This window comes from Cupressus sempervirens, chromosome 6, assembly GCF_028749045.1.
Source record: "Cupressus sempervirens isolate cs-2001-9-10 chromosome 6, ASM2874904v1, whole genome shotgun sequence".
NCBI classification, from domain to species: Eukaryota; Viridiplantae; Streptophyta; class Pinopsida; order Cupressales; family Cupressaceae; genus Cupressus; species Cupressus sempervirens.
Window position 1 is genome coordinate 288,644,631 of NC_143123.1, and position 27,182 is coordinate 288,671,812.

The 27,182-nt window shown below is 38.5% G+C and overlaps 1 protein-coding gene across 1 annotated transcript in view; it reads right to left on the reverse strand.

Moving 5' to 3' along the window:
- LOC149552346 (protease Do-like 10, mitochondrial) overlaps nucleotides 1-27,182 on the reverse strand; it is a 180,790-nt gene that overhangs the window by 16,997 nt on the left and 136,611 nt on the right. The window contains exon 6 of the mRNA XM_089787880.1: nucleotides 23,836-24,039. Coding sequence (XP_089644006.1) covers nucleotides 23,836-24,039 — 204 coding nt within the window. The remainder of the gene's footprint in view (nucleotides 1-23,835; nucleotides 24,040-27,182) is intronic.

Below are 27,182 nucleotides of genomic sequence, written 5' to 3' on the forward strand. Positions count from 1 at the left end.
GCATTCATAATTGTAAATCCTCGTTTAGAAAAGAAAGAATAAAATTGATAAGAAGAATCGCATAATAATAAAAATTATGATTGTGCCCAGTGAATAGGTATTTAACTTTTGAAATTTCATGCATTTGTATATGTTCGGAATTGTAAAACTCATTAAAATACAAATGAAGCAAACCATACAGACTCAGAAATCAGAACTTAGACATTGAATACCAATTATTTGACAAACTGTCAAAAGGGCTAAATTGAGTTTCCAGGAGGTAGAACCAGCAACGTTCTTACATCTAGCAATACTAAATTCTAAATATTGACCGTCAACCCCAAAAAATATATAAATCGACCCATACAATTTATCGCCAAACCTCCAAACAACATTTGGAAAAGGCCTTCTTAATTTTTTAATACACCCATGACATAGAAATACCTAGAACTACAAGGAGCTTCACAACCATAAGGCTATATTGTCTTAGCGACTTACTCTGAACTTCCACCTCTGACCTCTAAAGACTATCACGCCTTTCGGAGATCCTATGCAACGTTTCACTGCAACATTATGGTACTATGGAAAATACCTAGATGAATTTCAACTAAAAACTTGTGGCTCACAACTTTTAAATGCCAAAAAATATAGATCATCAAATCTTGGTAACCACACAACTAGAAATTAACATAATGAATTATTTTGAAACCTAGTTTCTACGTCTACAAGTTATAGATTGCATTTTGACCTTTGGAACTCATTTCTACATGACTAATTAAATCTTGCATCATCTATGCATGAATCCACAACGATTGTGACCAATGATCTCCTGCAAACCACCATGCCTATATAATCTTGAGACTAATGATTGTGGTAATATTTGTAGACATGGGATTTGAGGTAATAGCATACAAACTTTGACTCACAAGACCTACTTATGAGCCTCATTTTCCAATGTCTTTCTATGCTTCTAACCTTCTCTTTCCAAGTTCTTTCAAAAGTAAAATCTATAGTGTAGCTGACAGGTATAATTGTATCCAAAAGGGCGTGTGATGGTTGAGTCACCCCTTCGGGAAAGTATATGTACACCGTTCGGAAGGGACTATTGAGACATCATCATACTAATATTGTAAGCATTGGAGTGCATATTGCGTCTATGAATAAAGCATCTGTTCTGTGTTATATCTTATTGTACTACATGCGATAAGTATCCTTTTACCCTGTACCGTAAACATTTGGCACCGTTGCCAGTCGAACCTGGAATGAAGGAACTGTTATGAAGATTAATGCCTAATCTGCTTAACAAGGATAGGAATAAGATAAAAGATAAGGATGAAATACGCACAACACAAGAAGTTTTTATTTTAGCACAACAAGTGGAGTGCAGACAGAAGCTTCAACAGCTCACCGACGAACATCGAGGGGGTGAAGGAGCACAAATAAGAGGAGTGCATTCACCTAGCAAATTAAGGAGTGCTAAGGAATTGCTAGAAGAGACTCGACAGTGATTGAATTTGGTGGAAGAGACAAGGGAGGAGTTCCTTAACTTGTATACGCAAGGGTAGAGAATCCGAACAGAAGGGAATTAATTCGTACGGCTTGAAGTGTCGAAGGAGCATGAACGTGTGTAATGACCCTTTCCAATAGGCCACTAAACAAAACCCTAAATTTAATACACGGCTAAAGTATATTGCTGAAATAGGGAAATAATAGTGCCAATGTATTCATTCAATGAAAACCAAATATTTTTACAAATGATATGTCAATTTTCAGCACTGAAACATTATGACCTGGCACATTATAGACAACCCTAACTGGCTGTATACAATTGAGAACTTATTACAACTACAAACTGAAATGAGAACCTGGATTGATCAGATACTGGAGATTGACTGCTGAAAATGATATGGTGAAAGTGCAGCTCCACTTGAAACTCCAAATCAGCAATTAAGCACCAGTGAAAGGACTGAAATATCCTTCCCACAGCTGCAATAATTCAGGTGATCTCTCACACCCTCAAAATTGTGTATCAATTGAGAGTTTTCGTTCTCAATGGCCAATTGTGACTACTTGCAGAAACCCTAGGCTCTACAACGCACATAAGCAAAAATCAATAATAAATCTCGATGATAGGCAATAAGCCCTCAATGCCTATTTTTTTTTTTTTCCTTGATAGGTCGGCCTCCTTTTTAATTTTTTCTCCACTTCTTCCAGCAACCTCTAGAAGATTTTGTTATTTAATATATAAAGTTACCTTGTAATATATATTTTTTAATTGATAACTTTATAATTAACTCCTCCAAAAAATGGGACATTACAGGTCCGCCCCACCTAAAATTGCTTGGCCTCAAGCAATCTTAATGTTGGATGCTGCAAAATTACTTCTCCCTCCCAAGTAGCATCTTCAACAGGTAAATCTTTCCACTTAACTAGATACTTTCTGATTACTCTCTTGCGAAGCTGCTTCTCTCTACTATCCAGAATGGATTCTAGCACTAAGATCAATTTCCCCTCATCATCCAAGGGAGGTAATACTGCAGAAGGCATCACATTCTGACCCAACGCCTTTTTGAGGCGTGATACATGAAACACATTGTGCACTCTACTGTCTGTGGGAAGCTCCAACTCATAAGCCACCTCACCAACTTGTTTGATGATCCTGAATGGTCCATAATAGTGTGGCTTGAGTTTCTCTGCACCACTCTTCTTGAGAGTGGACTGCTTATATGGCTGCAACATGAGGTAAACCATGTCATTTACCTCAAAACTACGCTCAGTCCTCTTCTTGTCTGCATATTGCTTTTGTTGGTTCTGAGCTCTAGCAATGTTGTCTCTAAGAGTAGCAACTATATCCTTACTTTCCTGTAATAGTTCACCTGCACAGGGTACTCAACTGTCTCCCAACAACAAATCTAAGAAACAAGGTGCCTCATAACCGTAAAGTGCCATGAAGGGTGTCATTTGTATAGTCATATGATATGTAGTATTGTAACAATACTCACAGAGATATATCCATCTGACCCAAGCTCGCTGTTGATCTGCCACATAATTCCTCAAATACCCTTCCACCCATTTGTTTACAATCTCTGTTTGACCATCAGTCTGTGGGTGATAACTGGTACTAGGTGTAAGCTCAGTGCCACACAACCGAAATATCTCTTGCCAAAAGTGACTCATGAAGCAGCTGTCCCTGTCACTCACAATGCTTCAAGGCAAACTGTGTAATCTAAAAATCTCCTTGAAGAAGACCTCTGTCACCTGAGTTGTTGAGTATGTAGTAGCGATAGGGAAGAAGTGAGCATATTTTGTTAGCCTATCCACCACCACATAGATGCAATCGCACCCCTGGGCCCTAGGCAAGCCCGTAATAAAATCCATAGAGATGCACTCTCACTTCCTGTCAGGAATAGGAAGTGGTTGTAGGAGCGCTACTGGATAAGTATGCTCTTGTTTGTTCTACTGGCAAACATGACACTCTCGCACATACTACAAAACATCAGCCTTAAGTCCCTTCCAAGTGAACCATTCCCGTACTAACCTGTAAGTCTTGAAATACCCAGGATGGCCTGCTGTAGATGAATTATGGAATGCTCTCAAAATCAACTGCTTCACTTTCAATCCTGGGACTAAGTAAATCCTGTTCTTGTAAATGATCAAATTATCTATGAGAGTGTATCTAGTGTCAATTGTTGTTCCCTCCACTATAGCAGAGGCCCACGTGTCTTTGGCATATTCTGCTACAATCAAGTGTCGCCAATCCTTTGATATCTGAATCATAGAAGTGAGGTGTGGCCTACGGGATAAAGCATCTGCAACAATATTTTGTGTCCCCTTAACATATGTGATATCAAAATCATATGCCTGTAACTTACTCACCCACTTCTGCTGACGATCATTCAAGTCCCATTGTCCCAAAAAGTGCCTCAAACTATTATGATCAGTTTTAATACAAAATTTGCTGCCCACAAGATATTGTCTGAATTTGGCCAAGGCATGCATGATGGCCAACATCTCCTTATCATATATGCTAAATGATCTCTCAGCCTCTCTGAGTTTCCTACTCTCATAAGCTATAGGATTCTTGTCCTGCATGAGTACAACACCAACTCCCTCTCCAGAAGCATCACATTGAAGCTCAAATGGCTTCATGAAATCAGGCAATGCTAATATTCGGCATGTACTCATTATTTCCTTGAACCGCATAAAACACTCCTGTGCCTCTCGAGTCCACACAAATGCCCCTTTCTTCAGCAATCTGTCATGGGCGCTGCATGTCGTGAGTAGCCACTAACAAACCTGCAATAGAATCCACATAGACCAAGGAACCCTCTTAACTGTGTAAGGTTCTCTGGTGGTGGCCAATCAACAATAGCACAAATCTTTTTAGGATCCATTCGCACTCCTTCTACACTAATGATGTGTCCAAGATACAACAATTCTGTCATCCCCAAATCACATTTGGACTCCTTGGCATACAAAGACTTGCTCTGTAAAATGCTTAATACTGTCTCCAAGTGCTCTAAATGTTCCTGCCATGTCCTGCTATAGATCAAAATATCATCAAAGAACACTAGCACAAATTTCCTCAACTGATGGTGGAAGACTTTGTTCATAGTGCACTGAAAAGTGGTAGGTGCATTAGTCAAACCAAAAGGCATGACTACAAACTCGAAATGCCCATAATGACATCTGAAAGTAGTTTTTTTAATATCCTGCTCTTGAACTCTGATCTGGTGATAGCCTGATCTCAAATCAATTTTTGTGAAATAACAAGCCCCATGCAATTCATCTATCAACTCATCGATGCGTGGGATGGGATACTTGTTCTTTATAGTTCTCTTATTCAACACCCTGTAATCAATACACATTCGTAGAGTTCCATCCTTTTTTTTTTACCAAAACAACAGAAGATGCAAAAGGTGACTTACTTGGTCTGATATGTCCCATCACTAGCAACTCCTTAATGGTTCTCTCGATCTCATCTTTGAGTCGTTTTGGGTGTTGGTATGGTGTGATCATTATAGGCTTAGCACCTTCCTCCAGCTCAATAATGTGCTCAATACCTCTATCTGGTGGCTTGCCTGGTGGAATCTCATTGAATACCCTCCCATACTTGATTCTCAATTTTTGAATATCTGGATGATATTCAGTCTTATGTTGCTCCCCTTGGGTAGGCATTAAGGCGCATATTGCCGCCCACTCTATATTATTATGCTTGGCTAATCTCTCCAACCCCCTAAATGAGATAGTTCTGACATCACCATTACGGATAGCCTTCAGCACATGAGTCCTTCCATCCACCACGAATCGTATCTCCATATCCTCCAATCTCAAGGTAACCTCCTTCAAAGAATGTAGCCATTGCATCCCAAGTACTATGTCCATGTCACCCATGTTGACCACATGATAGTCCGCCTTAAACTCATAGTTGTTTAGGTGCAAAGGTAGATCTCGCACCATCCTATCACAACGAAGAGTATATCCATCGGCTACCTTAACTCTCAATCCCTCGAACTCCTTAGTAATGAGTCCACACCTCTCCACAAATTGTGCATCAATGAAATTATGCGTGGCACCTGTATCCAATAGAGTAATAACCTTCTGTCCTGCCAAGACTCCCCGAAATCTAAAAGACCCCTCTCTTTGAATACTAGACAGACATGCCTCCTGTAAATGTATCTCTGAAGCCTCTTTTTTCTCAGCACTATCTACCTCTTGTTCACCCTCTGCCTCATTAGGATCCTCATCATGGTGCTCTGAGCTGTCTGAATCTGAACCCTCGTAATAAGCCCACATCGCTCAATTAGCCTTCCCCTTAGGCCTCATAGGACAATCATGACCAAACTCATAGGGACCTTTGCAAAAGAAGCATAGCTTTTTCCTACGCAGATCATTAAGTGTTTCCTTATCCCAAGGTGTAGCTAGCTTGCCTTTTGAGTCACTAACCTTCTCTTTATCCTTGCTGAATTCCCCTTTGTTATCTCTAAATGATGAAGAACCCTTTGAATTAAACCGGTTTGCTGGAGCTGTAAGTTCCATACTGTGGGCTTTCTTCATGGCTTCCTGTAATGTAGGAGGATCAAAGGCCTTTACCCACCCTTTGAGTGGTTCAGTTAATCCCTCTGTGAATAAAATGACTAGCCTCCTTTCTGAAATGTTAGGCACCATCACTGCAAGCTTCTGGAAGTCGTTGATAAATTGTTCTAAGCCTCCTAACTGTCTCAACTGGGCTAACTCCCGGAAATAAACTTCAGGATTTTTTTTATCAAACCTTTCTATCAATCTATCCACAAACTCATGATAAGTGGTTACCTAATTGTGTTGCAATGTGATCATGCCATATGTCCACCAATCATGTGCTGCCCCATCTAAGCGTAAAGTGGCATACTTGAGTGCTTCAAATTCTGTTATAGTCTTTAGAGATAGGAAAGTGTCCACCTTATGAATCCAAGCACGAGCAACCATTTTTCCACTGCCATCAAATGGGGGTAATACCAACTTGTTGGTGACCTGTTGCAACTCACTATGTTTATCTACTTGCTTCTGCCTGGCAGCTCTATAGTTCAGGTACCTATCAAATGTCCATCCATCCTGTACATATTCTGGTAATGAATCCCACTCATTCCTCGCTTGACGGCGTTCATCTACAATATCTGTTACCATAGCATCAGGTGTGCGTGCTGGAGTTTCTTCTCTGAATGTAGGACGTGTGGGTCTGTCAGCTGTTCCAGACCATGTCCTATGTTGTGATCCTGCTATGCTCCTGTCGTCTTGGTCATTATTATGATTATTTCTCCTATTTTCCCCGATCAAATGTTGCATCATAACCATCATTGCCTATGTACTTGCCTCTATTGACTGTAGAAGCCTCTCATGTTGCTGTAAAGTCTCATCATCTCGCACACTTCTGGATGGGCTTTGAGAATGTCTCTCAGCCATATTTTCAATTATGTTGGTTCTTTTGTAAACTAAATTAAATGGTGGCTGGGTAACCCTATCAGGCTGGCAGGAAACCGCTCTGATACCACTGTAATGACCATTTCCAATAGGCCACTAAACAAAACCCTAAATTTAATACACGGCTAAAGTATATTGCTGAAATAAGGAAATAATAGTGCCAATATATTCATTCAATGAAAACCAAATATTTTTACAAATGATGTCAATTTTCAGCACTTAAACATTATGACCTGGCACATTACAGACAACCCTAACTGGCTGTATACAATTGAGAACTTATTACAACTACAAACTGAAATGAGAACCTAGATTGATCAGATACTGGAGACTGACTGCTAAAGATGATATGGTGAAAGTGCAGCTCCACTTGAAACTCCAAATCAGCAATTAAGCACCAGTGAAAGGACTGAAATATCCTTCCCATAACTGCAATAATTCAGGTGATCTGTCACACCCTCAAAATTGCATACCAATTGAGAGTTTCCGTTCTCAATGGCCAATTGTGACTACTTGCAGAAACCCTAGGCTCCACAACGCACATAAGCAAAAATCAATAATAAATCTCAATGATAAGCAATGAGCCCTCAATGCCTATTTATTCTTTTTTCCTCGATAGGTCGGCCTCCTTTTTAATTTTTTCTCTGCTTCTTCCAGCAACCTCTAGAAGATTTTTTTATTTAATATATAAAGTTACCTTGTAATATATATTTTTTAATTCATAAATTTATAATTAACTCCTCCAAAAAATAGGACATTACAACGTGGAGTTAACTCTTTGTTCTCTATACACCGAACAAATGGATATAGGCAGAGAATCAAACAACTTTGCTTGACAAAGATCTTTTCTCACCGACTAACGCGGTTGTTGGAAGTAAGGCAGTTGTCAGAAGCAGTGTGGTTGTGCAGAACAATGCGGGTGTCCAAAACAATGCGGGTACTCAAAACAACGCGGGTGCTCAGAACAACGTGGGTACACAAGTACCACAAAATTAAAAAAAAGTAGCAATGGCAAGACCAAAGGAGAAATTGCTGAAGTTTAATGGAGATGGGATGGTAGATCCGGTCAAACACTAAGACATGTGAAACAATATGGACAACAAACGGTGTAATGGACCAAGATGATTGGGTTCGACAGTTTGTAGCAACCTTACAGGGTGTAGCAATTGATTGGTTTTCGGATGCAAATCCACAAAAATTAACTACATGGGCAAAAGTCAAGGAGTTCATAGCAAAGTTCCAACTGCTAAGGGACAACAACAAAATTGTAGCAGAGATATACAATACCAAACAAGGAAAAAATGAAACTATTCGTGAATATGCAAGAAGGCTGAAGGAGTTAGTAGGGAAGATGGAAAGCCAATCGACCGACGGATTGAAGAAACGATGGTTTGTAGAACGACTATGACCAACGCTGAAAAAGAAAAAGAAAATCGTACCTCTCCAGCATCGTACATAGATGCATATAATCGGGCGATGGATTTGGAGAGAAAGCAAAAAACAAGCAAGAAAAAGAAAAACAAATCGTCAGACTCAAACAATTCGTCTTCTGGAAGCAATAGCAGTGACAAGAAGTCAAGCAAGAAAGTTCGAGCATTGCAGAAGGATATGCTACAAATGATGGAGTTAAAAAATCTGAAGAAAAATCCGAACTCAGTGAAAGGGGAATTGTGGTGTACAAAGTGTAAGGAGGAAGGCCACACGAAGGGCTCCTGCCTGAAAAACCAATTCTGCGATATCTGTCAAATTGAGGGACATTCCACCAAGGAATGCTCGTTCAATATGAAGACAAAGGGACATCAGCAAGTGTTACTGACGTAGGAAGTGTCCAGGAATGAACACAAACAATGACGCAATCTGAAGAGGTTACTGGAACAATAAGCAACACGAACGAGGTGGTAATAATAATAACAATAACAATGGAGGCCAAAGTTGGATATCGTACGACTCGAGTGGACAGCCAATGATACAATGTCGTGCGTACCTCTGGGTGCACTTTGCTAGAGATTGTACCATGAAGAAAATGCCATAGCTGTTATGTAGATGGTGTGGTCTGGAGACCACGAGGATTCAAAATGCCCGAAGCAAGGGGTGAACCTATTAAGCATCAAAACATGTGATGAGGAGATACTAGCCATCACTCGCAACTAAGCAAAAAAGGCAATATACCTAGATGCAGAGGAAGAAAAGAAGAGGTTGCAACAAGCACGAATGGAGTTGGAAAAACAAATGGAAATGGAAAAACTACAAACAAAATACCCTGTCGGCACTTCAAAAAGGAAACTGGCAGAACAAAACATGATAAAGCAAGTAATGCAAATAGAAGTTTCTATAAAATTAAATGACCTTCTTACATTGCCTCAGTTGCGAATGACGATACTAAACATGACAACACTCCCGAAAGCAACGAAAGAAATGGGAAAGGATGGTAGCGGAGCAACTGCAATAGACCCAATGCTACTGGCACTCACTGCGGGAAGACATCCAACAATAATAGAAATGGGTATTCTGGGAACAGTACTCAGACACAATTGTCGATAGAGGGTCAGGAGTAATCGTACCACTAGAGGATATATGGAGAAAGTTGGGACAACCTACATTGTGGCCACCTACATTTCAATTACTTACAGATTAAGCCTTTAGGGACCTTGATAGCACAGCCTGTAACCATCGGAACGCAACCATTCTTATTAGATTTCGTGGTTATTCCATAAAAGAAAAGGGTATGACACCATCCTTGGACGGGGCTGGCTGGTGCAAGCAAAGGTGAAGCATGATTGGAAGCGGAATACCTTGTCCATGGAAGGCAGAGGTCAAAGATTTATAATCGACCTACACACACAGATGGTAGGTGAGGAGGCAGCGTCGTCAAATTCTGAAGGTGAAGGCGAAGGTGATGATGAGGGAAAGAAGAGAATGGAACCTAACCAAAGAGTATTAAGATTAGAAGGAGGGTCAAATGATGACAACCTAAACACGATGAACGACTTACTCCATGGCCAGATGGAGGATTACGAGCTCTTTCCGAGCTGTAACATGTTGGGAGTCGAAGAGAGAAAAGAAGGGAATGAGTTTTCGAAGGAGTATAGCAAAGTGAACGAGGGAAAAGCACATGTAGATGAAATGCCGGTGCATACATTTAGTGATAAATCTATAAAGTATGAAAAGCCTATTGTAAAAACAATGAACTTAGGAGATGAAGCCAATCCGAAAAATATCTTTGTGGGAGATGACTGGAATCCAGTCCCGAAGGCAGCAACTTTCAAAATATTTATGGAGTACAAGGACATCTTTGCATGGAAATATAAGGATTTGAAAGGAGTATCACTAGAGTTATGTGTCCACCGGATACCGTTGATAGAAGGTGCAATACCCGTATGGAAGTGGTCGTACTGGATGAACAAAAATTATGCCGCACGAGTCACTGAGGAGATCGACTGGATGCTGGAAGTAGGAATTATTTTTAGAGTGCAGACGAGTGAGTGGGTATCACTGATTGTGATATCTCTGAAAAGGGACACCACGCAAATAAGAATATGCATAGACTTTCGATGCCTAAATGCAGTAACGATTAAAGATCCATTTCCGATACCATTCTGGAAGAAGTTGCAGGGCATGAAATTTATTCATTCATGGATGGGTTCTCTAGATACAACTAGATATCCATCACCGAAGAATATAGGTTGAAAACAACATTCATAGTGGAAGATGGAGTATACACCTATAATAGGATGTCATTTGGACTGTGTAATGCTCTGGCAATGTTCCAAAGAATTATCCTACACATATTTGATAACATCTCTACTGAAAACATTTAGGCATTTCTAGATGATTGGTCAATTTTTAGTGCAGAGGATAAACATATAACAGCACTTGGAGAATGCATGGAGAGATGTAGATGGACGAGATTGGCACTGAATCTGAAGAAGTGTAGGTTCATGGTACCACAGGGGAAGCTATTAGAACACATAGTTTGCGAAGCAATGCTGAAGACGGATCTTGACAAAGTTCATGTAATTTTGAATATGCCATCGTCAACGGATGTATTAGAAGTAAAATCATTCCTCGAACATATTGGATACTACTGGAGGTTCATCAAGAACTTTGCAAAAATATCCCACCTGCTAGACAAACTTACTTGCAAGGGCTAACCATATAAATGGGAAGTAGAGCCAAATGAAGTTGAGCAAATTTTCATAGTACAACTATAGACAAATAAGAGGAAATTATAATTAGGTGCAAAGCGAGACAGCCAAATAAGCATAAAATATAGACACCAAGAGCACATCGTACGGTCACTAACTAGAAGGAAAAAATGTGTATCGTACAGATGGAAGGCAAATGTACAAGTTGGAAAGCCGTACGGCCATACAATCATACGGAACAAAGAAAGCATTAAAGAAAGCACTTGACAAAGGGAGGCAACTAAGAATGACCACCGTACGACAACAAGATACAAGGAAGAGTGCATCGTACGGCAAATGGTGAAAGGAGAAAGTCGACCATATGGCCGTATAGTATAAGGCAATACAAAAAGCACATTACCGTATGGAAGAAAGCATAGTTTTTGGCACCATACAACCAGTAGAAACTTGCAGGGGAAGATCACCGTACACCGTACAACAGATACAAAGACTACAAGGAGAAGAGGAAAGCATCGTATGGTAGCAGGAAAGGCATACAGAGTACAAAACCATCACCGTACGATTTGTACAAAGAAGGAAGAAGGCAACCATCAACAAGCACTTGACCATTGTACAACCTTTGCACAAACAAGGGGAGAGAGAGATCACCATACGGCTTGGGAGTGCGGAATCAAGCACTGTAGATAGAGAACAGAAAGCATTGTATGGCGTATGGGATAGCAATTCAGATTAAAGCATAATATATTGTACAACCACTACAACACAAGAGGAGCTGAAGCAAGACCGTGCGAACCATGGAGCAAATAGACGCAGAAATACAGTGTACAGTGATTCAAGGGAGAGATAAGAATACCGTACAGATTAAAAGGAGGGTTTGTCATACGGCTCAAGGAGGAGATACCAAATACTTTGAAATATTTGACACCGTACTTGTTCAAAGTATCTGCTCAAAGCACCGTATGTATCAAAAGTAATGAAGAGTCTTACATTGTACGGTCAAAAGAAGCAATAAGTGCATACCGTATGGTTGAGTAGTAGACAATCATGTACGGCCAATTGAGAGGAAGTAAGCAATCCGACGAATTGAGGTGTCCGTACGACCATACAGTAAGAACAAATAAGGAGATTAAAAGGTTGTCAAGGAAAGATGGAACCATTTGGTGAAGTACAGCCATACAGTTTTAGTTAATAATTGTCGTACCACCATTGGAAGAAAATTGCAACTGACCTTACTGCCTTTTGTCTTCTACAAGCAAAATGACAAGAGAGCTAACAGTTATGCATTCAGCAGATAAGAAAGCTTGGAAAAAGAAATTGGACAAAGATTCAACGACAACTACAGCCATGAACAGGAATGTAAAGACTTTGCCATCTAGAGTCCATGTAGTAGGAGGAACAAGTACAGGACCAAGCAAAAAGAAAGGGAGGCAACTAGCACAGTCGGCTACCACAGATAATCCTAGAGCACAAAATGTTGCATTTGAATAATTAAATGGAGTAGAATGCAGAAAGTGGTGGCAGGAGACACCTGATAACCATCTAGTGAAGGCCAGCATTCGAAAGGCATAGGTTGAGTGGGTAATACAAATGCCTATATTTTGTATCAAAGATTATGAGGGTTTTTGTGCCTTATGATAGAAACGTATGATAGGTTCTCTCGAACTAGTACGTTTGCCTACCTTGGTTGCAACTTGGTAATTTCATTCAAACCGACAAACTTCACACGGGTATTCGGTGTTCAGCCCATGGGTGAACAGAAAAGAAACATATAATCAATGCAAAATACTATTCATTTTTCAAATGTTTTCCGTACACAACAATAATATTTCATACAATGATAATGATGCCAAAATACGTAAGTGTTCACGACATTTATAATGTCCAAAACGGTGCCAATGAAATGACACAACCGTGTCCGCATCAGTAACTACCTAACTACCCATTTTGCCAGACAACATCATCCTCCCCCCAAAAAGAAAAGTCGTCTCCTGGCAACTCAAAAACTAACAAAATTAGGAGACAACATACAAACATACAAACAATATAGACTAGGGAGGAGGTTGCATTCCTGAAGTGTTCTGCTATCGGCACTGATGGAACTCTAATTTTAGGAGCTCCATTCTTATATATTTTCATATCTTTTCGTTTTTATGTTGTATACCAATGACAAAAGTTTACATGCTATATGCTAATGATTATAAGGAATCAAATTATAATGGGAAAGAGCACTATGAAGGTTTGAGTGAGCCATCAGAAGTTGTTGATTTGCCGAAGAAGAAAGTATTAGTTTTGTTTCTCTCCAAGCGGCTTAGGTTTTTCCAGACTACTAGGTTCAACTGGCCAAAGCAAGAATTCAAGTTTGTAGACAGGGATGTAACATGCTGTATCTTCTATTTCATCAATAGATCTTTAATTATCTTTATCCAGATTATGATTTCAATCTGAAAGTTGTGATGATACTTACAGTTAAGAGTGTAAAAACCATAATTTGGAAGTACTCCTCATTTCTGCCTTGAGATCCAGAGATTACAAAAGACTGTTGAACGTGCAGAAGACATTCATACTGATGAATGAGACTAGTCAAGGATTGAAATGAATCAATATAAGTAATCTTACGTAGACCTGCAGAATGACATTTGACACAGATTAATAAGGATGAAAGGAGTTGTCAAAGGCATGTATTTGGCATGTATGAGAGATTATAGAGTGATGAAAATCTTTCACCCAGGTCTGCAAACGATCACATTGAAATGAAGTCACAGCATGGAATATATAAGTCAGTGGACATAGCAGGAGGTGGTTGATAATTTCTAACCTTTTTGTTTACTTCGGTTAGCGGCAATTTCATATGATGAAGTGAGCGGCAGTTTCTATATGGATATGTGGAAGCTCAAGTCTCTGTATTTTTCTTCTGCTCCTGCTGCCATGAATATTTTAATGTGGAAATTTTGAAGGAAGCAACGGGACCTCAAGCCATAATGATTTAAAAATGAAAGCCTTTTAATAAGATCCTGATACAGCTTCACAAATTACATCAAATGTATGGCAGATTAACACTATTTAACAGCAGCAATTCTAATAATAGAAAGAAGCGATAAAAATTAATTAAATTATATATGTCTGCAGCGATAACACAAACGACTATGAACAGGTAGTGATGATTAAATTTGAAGTGGAGACACCATACAGAGATTAATAAAATTGAAATCGAAACCCTATCAAATATAAACGTCATGGGAGTAGTGTATGGTACCAATTGATAAATGAAAAGCTGAAATATATAAGATATGGGTGCCGTCCAGAATAACTGATTAAGGATATTATCAAAATAGGAGTCTTCATGGTTACGAGATGTGCAGGGACGACATACTGGAAGGCACCAGAACAAGCACACAAACTGATTCGGAAATTGGATGGTGAATTCCAACGCAGGAGCTATAAGCAATCACAGGAACAAATGAATTAGATGAAGGTAGATGGGAAAAATTGTTGATGATGTTAAATATGGAATGAAAATCTTGCCTTGGTGTGGCTGAAGCCTGTGATTATGTTAGAAAATAATCGATGGTTTAATAAAAGAAAGCAATAATAAAATTAAAGCCCCATAAGTTATAGGTGCGATTAAATTTTGAAAGGGAAGGCTATAGTAAAAGGATTAAAATCAATTATGACTAATGTAGTTGTGTTATGTAAGGTTGCGATTTATTTTGAAGAAACTTTAAAATCTGGGCAGTCACGTTGGTTCTATTTTTCAAAATATAAATAGACCGTTATTTGGAGAGTAATATTGATATTGGAACACTTTGTATTCTCTCAAAAGAAGCATTTTTTATATTTATATTATTGTAAGGAGGAATAAGGGCTCATTATGATTTTATAATAAAAATTCCATTATTTTATTTTTAAAATAAAATGTCTTTTCTTTATTCTTGAACGGGGTGGAGATTTAAAACTACTAGCGAATCGTCCTTCATAATTATATTTAGAATTTTGTATATAATTTTGATATCAGATAAGTGGACATGGTCAATTAGCATTTTAGATTTGATCATCACAGATGTCGTGAAATATTAAATTATTTCCGCATTTATGTTCAGTTTGTCTCCCAGCTAGAGGAGTTAAAATTCAATCTGGACTAATTTAAGATTGCATTATAATTGATCTGTCGCATCTGGATTATTAAAATTGTTGGTAGTATAAGTGCATTGAACATTATGAAGTTGTATGTAAAAATTTTCTGAAGTTGACTCTATTGCCCAAATGAGTAAAGGCACTGGTCTTTTTATTGAAATCGGAAAATCTACATATTCCTTTTACAAGCATCATTTCCATTATTTACAAAATTTATACAAAACATTCAATTATCAAATATTCAGCATCCAGTTTCAGTTTCGTCGAGTTCGAGGACCTTGCCAATCAAAGAACTCCAAGTTTAAAGTCGCTATAGAAAAGCTCGGAACCAAGTGATCAAGTTCGGAGTGAAGGTTTACCCGCCTGGGTGTAGCGGAGCCCGAAGTGCAGGGGAATCTAAGAGATTTCTGTTCGTTGGCCAAAATTTGATTGAGAGATCCTACCGGAGAGGTGGCAGACTCTTGGATTTCAAATTTGGTGGTTTTGGGAACCAACAGGCACAACTCATAAACTTGATTAATGCAGATGTGTAAATCCTTTTGCGTCCGTGTGTTAACTTCCACTGCCTCCTTCAGGAGAAGTGCTTGCCTCCATGGCTTGGGCTTGGGTTGTTTGCAATCCTTGGTCGACCCCTTGAAATCTTCATTTGGCCTTCTCCTTGCAAAAATGCTGCCCGCTCAGCTGCCCATGTTGCTTGCTAGCTAACCAATTCAGCAGCTAACTTCTCTCGAGCTTCTATCTCAACTGTTGAGGACCTTAGCGCTGTGATCCTCTCTGCTTCCCTATCCGCCTTTGCACACCTATGTGCATAGTAGATGCCTTTATATGCCCCCACTATCTCGTGTGCCAGATTCTCCATAGCTGTGTTGCACGGTCCCAACTCAGGCTCTATAGCCCAATCAGTCAACATCTTTGGTGTTTCCACTATTGGCCATCCCCTAGCCTCAAAGCAGGAACGAAAAAGCTCAGGATAGAGTCCTCGAATATAGGCTCGGATCAAATGTAACTCCTTCCTACGAGTTAAAGCCTGATATGCAACAATGCGTCCTCTCTCTATCACAACCTCCATAGCTCTGATGTATGCCTTGCATCTATCCTCATCCAACCCATAATCTTCTTTTCTCACATCGTCAATAACCCACTCCCTATCGGTATCCATCTCTGCCTCTCCTGCGGTAGCCACGTCCACATCTAGTGCCACCTCCTCATCGGGTGCATCCTCGGACTGTGGTACTCTCACCTCTTGTGGCTCTAATATGGAAACTACTCCTAGGGATACCTCTCCATGCCTTGGGGACTAAATGGAGGGACTAATCTTTGCATGAATGAGTCGGAATTATTGTCTCAAAAACAAACCGGCTCTGTTCATCACTTCAACCTTCTCGGGTTGTGCTGCCTGTGTCGTCTCAATGCTCTCGACTGGCTATGTTGGTTGGGTTGGTTGGGCTTGGGCCAACAAAGATGAAGATATGGTGACCATAGCATCAGAGCCAATCACATTTAATCAAACCTATGGTTCGGGCTCTGGCGCGTGCATCTCTACTAACTCTACTACTGGCGCTGCTGGTGCAACTGGATCTGGTGAAACATTCTGTGAAGTCATAACATCTGTCGTGGTCGTTGGTGGAGTCATGATAATTGGCGCATGCCTCTAGCCAAACGGAGGAATAAGCGAGGTAGTGGCTATTAAGTGTGCCGAAGTTGGCAACTAGGGAGGGGTGAAAAATGTAGACCCTCTGTACCAGGTCGCTCCCAACTTCTACTGAGGTACTCTTCCTTGGAATCGGTTCCACTGCTCTCTATAGTTTCCTCCCTTTCGCTGTTTGTGTCCCCATATGCATCCAACCCTTGCAATACCCTCTTCTGACCGGCTACAATTCCTCCCATATCTAAATGCCTCCAGTAGAATACTGGAGGTTCTCCTAGCGCCAATTTTCCCCTTGGTGGAACTTCAAAGTCGTCACTATAACTTGATGAAGGGTTGCTTCTAGAAACAATCTGATGGCATGATGTGGCATAAAAAATGTCTAATGTTGTAATGTCATAAACTCCTCCATCCTCTCTGCGAGGACCGTGGCCCAATCATACATGGTACTATTCATGATGTTGTTCATGAATGTAATCTGAGGCCCTATGTGATATCCCTTTCTAGATATTTTTACTAAAAACCCTTGATATAAATGTACAAATTTAAAGCCAAACAAAAAACCAATATTTGATATAAATTCTAGAACTTTAATTGATTGTAACCAGCAGACTTGCATACAAGAAAACTCAGAAAAGTTTGTTTATTCCTCCAATATTCAGAAATACATATATAAACTAGGAGTTAATACAAATAACCACCAAATACGTTACTGTATTATATAACAGCAATACAATAACATGCAACAATCCAAATAATCCAATCTTATAAACAAAAATAACAGTCAGATTGGCAAATGTAGATAAACCCTATAAGAAGGCTAGGTTTGCGTCCAACCTCCAAATGCTTCTTCAAGGGTTTGCATCCTCAAAGAGATAACCAGTCACTTTTTTCAGCTCTGACATTAATATTTGTTTTAAATATTATAATCTTCATATCTCCCCATGTGGAGCCTATTGTACCTTTATCACTTTTCCCAATGTGACGCACGCCCTTTTAGGCAATGTGAGATAAAATACCTTTTTTTCCTTTAGTCACTCTAGTCAACATAATACCTTTTTAAAATAAAGTGACAAGTTAAATGAACTTTTAAAGTCACTTAGTGAATAAACCATATAATCATCAAGCATCAAAATAACTGACCAAATGAACTCGGATAAGCACATGCAATAGCTTGTTGGAAAGCTCTCGGCAAGACACTTCCAAACCAACACTGAGATACCAAGAATTCTAAATTTTGTTTGCTTGACACCTACCAAAACTATTCTGATGGGTCTAAAACTAGATATATCTAGGCCAAATCTCGAACTAAACCTCATAAAGAACATTTTCTCCCTCGAAACCTAGGCGAAGTGAGCTGACAATAGAAAATTATAATGTCCTAGAAAAAGGGGACATTACAAAGCCTCCCTTCTCAAAGATTGCTTGCCCTCAAGCAATCCGCTCATACCTGCAGAAACCAAATGGTAGGATCCCATACTTGCCTCGAGAAAGAGGTTCTACTCCTCAGTTGATGTACCTCGGCATGCATCTTCCCAAACTCGGAATGATGAAACAGTACAATAGGGATCAATGTGCCAAATAACTGAATGCCAGCATCCTAAGTCTCACCAAAAAGGGACACCAACTACCATGTGTTGCTGCCCTGTGTGCCAATTTCCTCAATCAAAATGAATGCGTCACTCCATGAGTGACCCAACGAGTCTCTACTGTCAAGTCAAGATGGGAGCTCAACCATATACCAATATCCACCCCAAGATGATAGCAACCAAACTCTCCACCTAGCTCCCTGATAAAAGGCAATACATAGGGATGCTCCACTTGGATCCCAAGAGAGAACTCGTGCGCTGACTAAGATACCACTGACCAACTACTGTAATATTTGTATCATTGTACCACTGTACCACTCTTGCAATATCTGTACCAATGACAATGACAGATCCGATCAATCTGACTCCACCACCATATCATGCTGGTGAAAACAGAGTAATCCTAATCTCTGGAACTCTGATGTGTCAGAAAGCTGAAACACACCGATCATAATCCTGTGACTGTGTAACAACACAGCATAATCCACTAGATGTAAGATACTATTAACACCTATGATCCTGGGTAAAGGAAAGAGTGGTTGGTGAATTACTAACATCATGAATGCTAACACTATCTTCAATATATTGCTGAATAAAAAATGTAGACATCTCATATGGAATGTAGGGTAATGTATGTTCTCCCCACTCATCAACAAATAATTCATTGACCCCTGAAGGCCAAATAGAATCAGTGAATATACTACTAACATACATAGGCAAATCACTGATAGCTGAAATATACCAATAAGAAAAATCACCAATCAACAAGTAGGCCATGGCCATTTCATAAGAGCTAGGTGAAAAATCTCTGGGTAAGCTGAAAAATCCCTAAGAGCATGCTAAGGATAAATCTAAACTTCCTACTCTACCATAAGTACCCTTGCTTATGTCAAAGTCTTCATAAAAAGAAGGTTCACCATTAATTGAAATCTCTGAATTATCCTCACTTGTTGTATCACTAACTCTATGCTCATGTGAAAATGTACAACTGCTGTCATAAAAATCTGAATTTTCAGACTCATCAACTTGCTGATCCATAGAATTTTTCTCATCATAGAAAGTCTCAGCTGGGGAACACGTGATTGAATTACATTGTTTGTCGTCACATCTACCCAGTTTATGGATTCCTTCAATGATTTGCGTGATTTCTTGTGCCCTTGAACCACGGTTATCTTCTTCATGAGTGATTGCTCCACTCATTTGATTTTCAGCTTTGTGGATGGAGTAATGTGTTAAGCTCAATTGAAGGCATAGCTCATCTCCCTTACTCTCCTTGTCCTTTCTAAATTTTATTGCTAAATCTTTATCCATTAATAGCTACAAGAAATCATATTTTATCATTTTCAAAGTTTCAAAAATAGTGTGTAAAAGAGGACTTGTGACACCACATACATTCCCATGTCTCTCTTCTATCACAATCTTCCGCATGAGATCCTCAATCAACTTGGAAGAATAATCCATCCTCGTCAACACTTGGACAAGTTTGTCCTCTTTGACCAAAAGCATATCCAATAAGTCAAGAAGTGATAATGGTTTTTGAACATCTCCTTTGAACACAAGCGGGCTGTTCTCCGAAGAATTTTCTAATTTTACATAACCTAGGGAGACAAAATTTTCAGATATGTCCTCTAACTCAATGTGTCCTAGATCATCTATCTTGCCAACATTGCAGTCCATTTGCTTCTCAAAATTTGACATAATTTCCAGCCTAGGATCACCATAAAATTTATCCAAGTTAATTTCCATGTCACCAAATAAGATGCTGGAGTTTTCCATGTCTAAATAAGATGGGAGTTGCCAACGTTGGCAGTTTGGTCAACTCTTCTACATGAGCCATCAACATGCTCATTAGGACTAGTGTAAACAGCTCCATAAGATACTTTTGTCTCCCAATTACCTATTAGTATACTTGTGTCATTATTAGTATTTTGCATATTATCATGCAAAGGTTGCTCTTCCTTTCTAGTACTACCATCAAGTTGATCAATGTCTTCCTTATACAAATTTTTGTACTTGTCCTCTGCAAGGAGGTCTCGAGCCAAATTATAGCATTTTTTTCTTATCATATCCATCTTGTTTTGCAACTTTAGCTGAAAGTCCACATAATCAATGAAAGGAGATTCTTTTTGAAGCTTCGACAGGAATTTGTTATAATCATCTAAAGATTAGGGCATTTAAATTTTAAAACCTTATCAACTATGGAGAAAATGGTTACTGGATTACCTAAACTAAATAACGACCACTCAAGCATATGCAAAGGGTGCGCTCTAGGTAAGAACACCAGAACTCCATGTCATGATAGTACTAGGAAAACAAATAATGTTTCAAAATTAATTCATTCAGATTCATGGGGACCTATATCTGTTCCTTCTCTTGGAGGATTCTGGTATTATATTTTGTTCATAGATGACTTCTTTAGGAAAGCATGGATTTACTTCTTAAAATGCAAAGAATCAGAAGAAATCCTAAAGAAGTTTAAAGAATTCAAAACATTAATTGAAAATATTTCAAGGCATGAAATTAAAACCCTTAGAACTGATAATGGAGGGAAATATACCTCAGACTTGTTTAAAAGGTTTTGTAAAGAATCAGGGATTAAGAGGGAGTACATTGTTCCTTATAATCCAGAACAAAACGGGGTAGCAGAAAGAAAGAATAGGACAATTATAGAAATTGCTAGAGCTATGATTTTTTATCAAAATCTAGAATATTATCTTTGGGCAGAAGCCTCTTGTACTGCTCTATATATTCAAGATAGAAGCCCTCACTCCGAGCTTAGAGATAAAACTCCTGAAGAAGTATTTACTAAGGTCAAACCCAATATAAGTCATCTTAGGATTTTTGGGTGCCCTGTATATATCCATGTTCCAAAAGAAAAGAGAACCAAGTTAGAACCCTTTGGAAGGAAAGGTATTTTTGTAGGGTATAGAGAAACATCCAAGGCATATAGGATTTTCATACCTGGATAGAAAAGTATAAAACTTAGTAGGGATGTGATTTTTGAAGAAGATCTTGCATTCAAAAGAGTCCTGAGTTCTGAAGAACCTTCTCCTTTATCTAGTTCTGAAAGAAATAGTGAATCTGGGTCCCAAAGGGAGAACTTAGAAGAAATTGAAGATGAAATTCAAAATATGAATCTTGAAGGAAGTCAAAATTCAAAAAAAAAGACCACTTTGGGCCATTAAAACAGTGGCATGTAAAGGAGTCAGCTCAAGACAGTCGAGGTAGCTCAAGATTTTGAGCACCATTATTACTCTATGAATTCGGATACAAATTATGATTGTGCTCAATGAATAGGTATATAACTTTTGAAATTTCATGCATTTGTATCTGTTTGGAATTGTAAAATTCATTAAAATACAAATGAAGCAAAACATACAGACTCAGAAATCAGAACTTAGACATTGCATACCAATTATTTGACAAACTGTCAAAAGAGTTAAATTGAGTTTCCAGGAGGTAGAACCAGCAACGTTCTTACATCTAGCAATACTAAATTCTAAATATTGACCATCCAACCCCAAAAAATTAATAAATCGACCCACACAATTTATCGTCAAACCTCCAAACAACATTTGGAAAAGGCCTTCTTAATTTTTTTAAGCACCCATGAAATAGAAATACCTAGAACTACAAGGAGCTTCACAACCATAAGGTTATATTGTCTTAGCGACTTACTCTGAACTTCCACCTCTTACCTCTAAAGACTATCACACCTTTCAGAGATCCTATGCAACCTTTCACTGCAACATTATGGTACGATGGAAAATACCTGCATGAATTTCAACTAAAAATCTGTGGCTCACAACTTTTAAATGCCAAAAAAAATAGAACATTAAATCTTGGTAACCACACGACTAGAAATTGACGTAATGAATTATTTTGAAACCTAGTTTCTACATCTACAAGTTATAGATTGCATTTGACCTTTGGAACTCATGTCTACATGACTAATTAAATCTTGCATCATCTATGCAAGAACCCACAACGATTGTGACCAAAGATCTTCTGCAAACCACCATGCCTATATAATCTTGAGACTAATTATTGTGGTAATATTTGTAGACATGCGACTTGATGTAATAGCATACAAACTTTGACTCAGAAGACCACCTTGTGAGCCTCATTTTCCAGTGACTTTCTATGCTTCTAACCTTCTCTTTCCATGTTCTTTCAAAAGTTTGAACTTGGCTCCAATACCAACGTCAGTGTGAATATAAGAATGAGATGAGAAAAGAGCTGTGTTATCTCAAGGAAACATCACCTCCTTATATTATTCAAAGTTGTCTATGAATTGACAATAGGTGCGAAAGGTATGTTGACATTAGTTACATAAAGAGTGGAATACGAACTAATACAAACAAGTGTAATAGGAATTATCTTACCACACTATTAACGTTATGTTTTTTTTGCTCAGAAATCACTTTTAAGTGGAGCTTTGAAAGAGTGGAGTCACATTTTGGGGACCCCATCCCCATGGCGATATTATCTAACCTGTTTTTGCTAAGGCATTAACACCTCCTAAGTTTGATTCTTGCCAAATCTAATGACTTTGAAGGCATACCACTTGTAATTCACACCATCTAGAGACATTCCATAGACAATCAACAACTCCTTTACAATGTTGCAAGAAGTGCTGCTTAAAAGAAAACAACAGCCAACCAGTAGTCAACCATCAGCGAGCCAGGAAAAAAAAACAGCAAGAAAGGGACTATACAAACTACTGCAAATCCTCGAGAGCCTATGTTGCTTCAAGTTCCTGTTGGCAGAAACATTTATGAAGGTCAAACACCTCCAGAAACTCCTTTTCAGCTCCAAAACTTAAATTGCAAGACAGAGTGTGAGCACTCAAGCCCTTTTCAGCCAAGGGAAGAATGTGTCAAGCTTCCAAGGTCAATCTCAAATCTGGCACTCAAAATCCTGGATGTGTTGTGAGAAAGTCACAGGATCCTCAGACAACACTATGCTTCTTAATGTATGTTATCTCATTATTATCAGGGGCCTCAGTATACCCAATCAACACCATTGAATAGGATTTATTTTGATGCATAGTAGCTACTTCTGTTTTGATATAATTTTTAGGATTTTGTACCCAATTAACACCATTGAACAGGGTTTATTTCCATGCATAGCAGTTTTTTCTGTTTTGATATAATTTGTGGGATTTCCTTAAACATGAAATTTGACTTAATTTTGCAGTAGCCTTCAAACCAGCATCTGGACATCACTGCAGTTGATGTTTAATATTTATGTTGTGAGTCAGAACATTGTTTCTTTAACAAACTAATAAAAATGTCATTTTGAATTTCCATAAGAAATATGCTAAAACATTAGCCAATTTTTATGGGTATCCAACTATTCTTGATAAAAACACTAACTATCAAATTACCTGAGATAAAATGATTATTTGTTCCCCTCTCTTTTGGGGCAATTCAGTAAGAGCACGTTGACAAAGCCTGCGCGGTGAAGTGTTGTACCAATCATCACCATATTCATGAAGATAGGGTTGTGTCAATGGAGTGAAAACCAAACCAGCAAAGATGAAATAGCTCGGCAACTTGTCAAACTGATGAACTGGAACCAATGGTTGAGGCTGCCAAGAGATAGAAAGTTGAAAGAAAAGTTTAGCCATAGAAAATAAAATAGATGGCTGATTCCTACATATAAACTGAGAAAAAGAATTTTGCTGAGCTCAAATACTTCAAGTTAGAAAGCATAAATTTGACACAAAAATGCCATACCATATTAATAAAAATTATTTTTCAAAGGGGTAAAGATTAGTCTAACTTTTGAGATACTGAAGGAAACATAATAGAACATAATCCATAGACATGGCATTGTCTAACATCCTTTCAGGACATCAGAAATTTACAACTTTTTCAAAACTAGCATTTTAACTTGAAAGTATGTCGAAACTGCTAATGTTATACCCAGACATGAAGATAAACAATAATAACATCAGAACAAAAGCAATAATGAGCACTAAGACATAACAATTTATCCTAGGAAAACCCTCCAACTTGAGGGAAAAAACTCAGCCACACAACAAAATCACTTTTATTGAATAATCAAAAGTCTGAGACACAACATGCCCAAACACAAGGTTCAAACAGTAATATTCAGAAGCAGAAGACGTCAACATATTTTCATATGAACTCCTCCTAAAAGATATATAAAATTGCCTTGATCCTACATTATCTTATCGTTACAAAGTGAAGATCCCTTCATTGTCTTGACCTTTCATTTTCCTGACTTCAATATCTACTCATGGTCTCCTCATTAGCCAATGCTGAAGACTCTTCACGATCTTCATGGCCCTTCATATGAAAGATTGTTCATAAATACTCTTCGCAACCTCATCATATTAAAAGATTAGATAATGCAGCAGTAAGTATCTCAAATATACTGCTGATGCAATCACAGGTACGTAGATATCTCCTACAGCTACCAAACTTGAACACTCCCTCTTAGCAAAGGAGATCATTTGCAGATTTCATGTCATTGTGACAAACACAATGGCGACATCCATGCATGTAACAACAAAATTTTATCACGTGATAACATCATCTCAACATGGCATTCACCATAGCTACTCCCAAAGGGTGAATTCCACAAGAGCTAAGTCATGGATTTGGCACATGACTTCCACCATGGCTACTCCAAGAGGGTGGAGCAAGGGCTTTCGCCTCAAACTTTCCTTGAAGAGAAGAATGCATTAACAAGGGATAGCACCTCGAACTTCTCCCTCGTAGAGAAGAACTCATTAACAAGGGCGTGCACCTCAAACTTCTCCCTCAAGGAGAAGAACTCATTATTAAGGGATTGCACTTCGAACTTCTCCCTCACACAGAAGAACTCATTAACAAGATATTGTACTTTGAACTTCTGCCTCATAGGAAAGAACTCATTAACAAGGGATTGCACCTCAAACTTATCCCTTACAAAGAACTCATTAACAAGGGATTGTACATCAAACTTCTCCCTCTACCACACAAGCTCCCTCTAAATCTTACTAAGCCTTAAAAAGGTCCTCCCTCTTCAACTCTTCAAGCTTTCTCTTGAATTCCTTATGTAATGTCTCATCATCCTATTTCTTTGTGATCCATCTTGGAAGCATTTTAGAGAGACTAGAAATAGACTCAACATATGTCCCACAAAGAAATATACATATTAATGCTAGAAGCATACATGATTTACTCTCTCCTACATTATTGCATGAATTAACTAAAAAAATTTATAATCAATATTCAAAAACCCTTTCAGATTTTGATTGTCATATCCCTCACAGTTCAACGAACCCAATTGCTACAGCAACAAGCATCCATATCTTATCCAAGAATGTCTTAGAGAATTGTCAGCTGACTGGATGGTCCCAGCGGTGTTTCTGTAGCCGACGGGGTAATTGTCGTCGGTGTTTCTGTATTCTATAGCCAACATGTAAATAGTTTGTAGCGGACATAATGTTTGTGGCTGACGGACTCCTTCAGGAAGGTTCGGCGGATAGTATTTATATCCCATCTAGGATCATTGTAAATCATCTTCTATTATGGATCTTATCAAGCATAATGTATGTTTGGCGTATGTGAATATAATTCTGTTATTCTGTTCCATTGTCTGTATGCGTTGATTTCTTTACCAGTACGGTAAACAAGAAGCACGTAACCACAAACATCCAATAAGTCATACAACCACAGAGGCTTGTAACTGAAAAAATAACAAGTCAACGTGGTCCTTGACCAACACATACAACATTGATGTTACTCAATGTAGATCACATGTGTATCCAACAGAATCGTATTACTCTCTAGCATTACCCTACGATACTCAAAAGAGGGTTATCATCAAGAAAAGAATGATTAAATCATAGAATGGTCACAACCTTAGTTACTTGGTTTCATCGTTTTGGCCCAAGAACCCTGCCTGAGTTCGAACCGGTTCGAAATACAAGTCCAGTTTGACCCTGGTTCAATCAGGGCTCAAATTGGTTTGAACCTACAGTCCAAAATTCGAAACCGAGCAAATTTTGGCTGCCTAGGTCGAATTTGGGATGAATTTGGACAAATTTCTGCGGACGGGTGACTTTCAAATCACTTTTTATAACAAATTTTACATTTTTTGAGTTCTGATTGCCCTAAAAAGTGAATGTAAGTAGGTCGCTTTGGCTTCTAACACTATTTGTGGTGTGCAGATACGTGATTTTGTGAGCAAATAGGTGATTGAGCAAAAGAAGTTTGTGCAAGGTGGAGTTGGAAGACTAGATTATTAGCTATATTGAAGTGTTTGTATCTCATTGCTACATCTTTGCAAGCTTAAAATGTCAGGAAGAGGTAAGTTCTTGTTCTATTTTGCTTTTGTTTCAATGTTTCACAAAGGCTAAAATTTTATTCTCAATAATAAAATCAATATGTCAATATGTACACAATTTCTTATCATAGGAAAAGGAGCTTCAAAGGAATCTACATCTTCCTCAATTTGCAATGCCAATATCCCATAAAGAATAGAACCCCCATCTAATTCTTCTTTGTGGAATTATATGGATATTCTATAACCTCTTCCAGGAGGAGGTGGTTGTTTTTGTTGGAAATGTCAGGGTTGTGATGTAAAAAGAAATAGTTCATATTATCGTGTGGTGGGTCATTTCTGTGGATACCCTGGTAGAGGAGTGAAGAAGTGTCCTAGAAAAAAAATGCACTTGTGCCAAACTTAGTAGTATTAAAATATATGGAAGAGCATGAG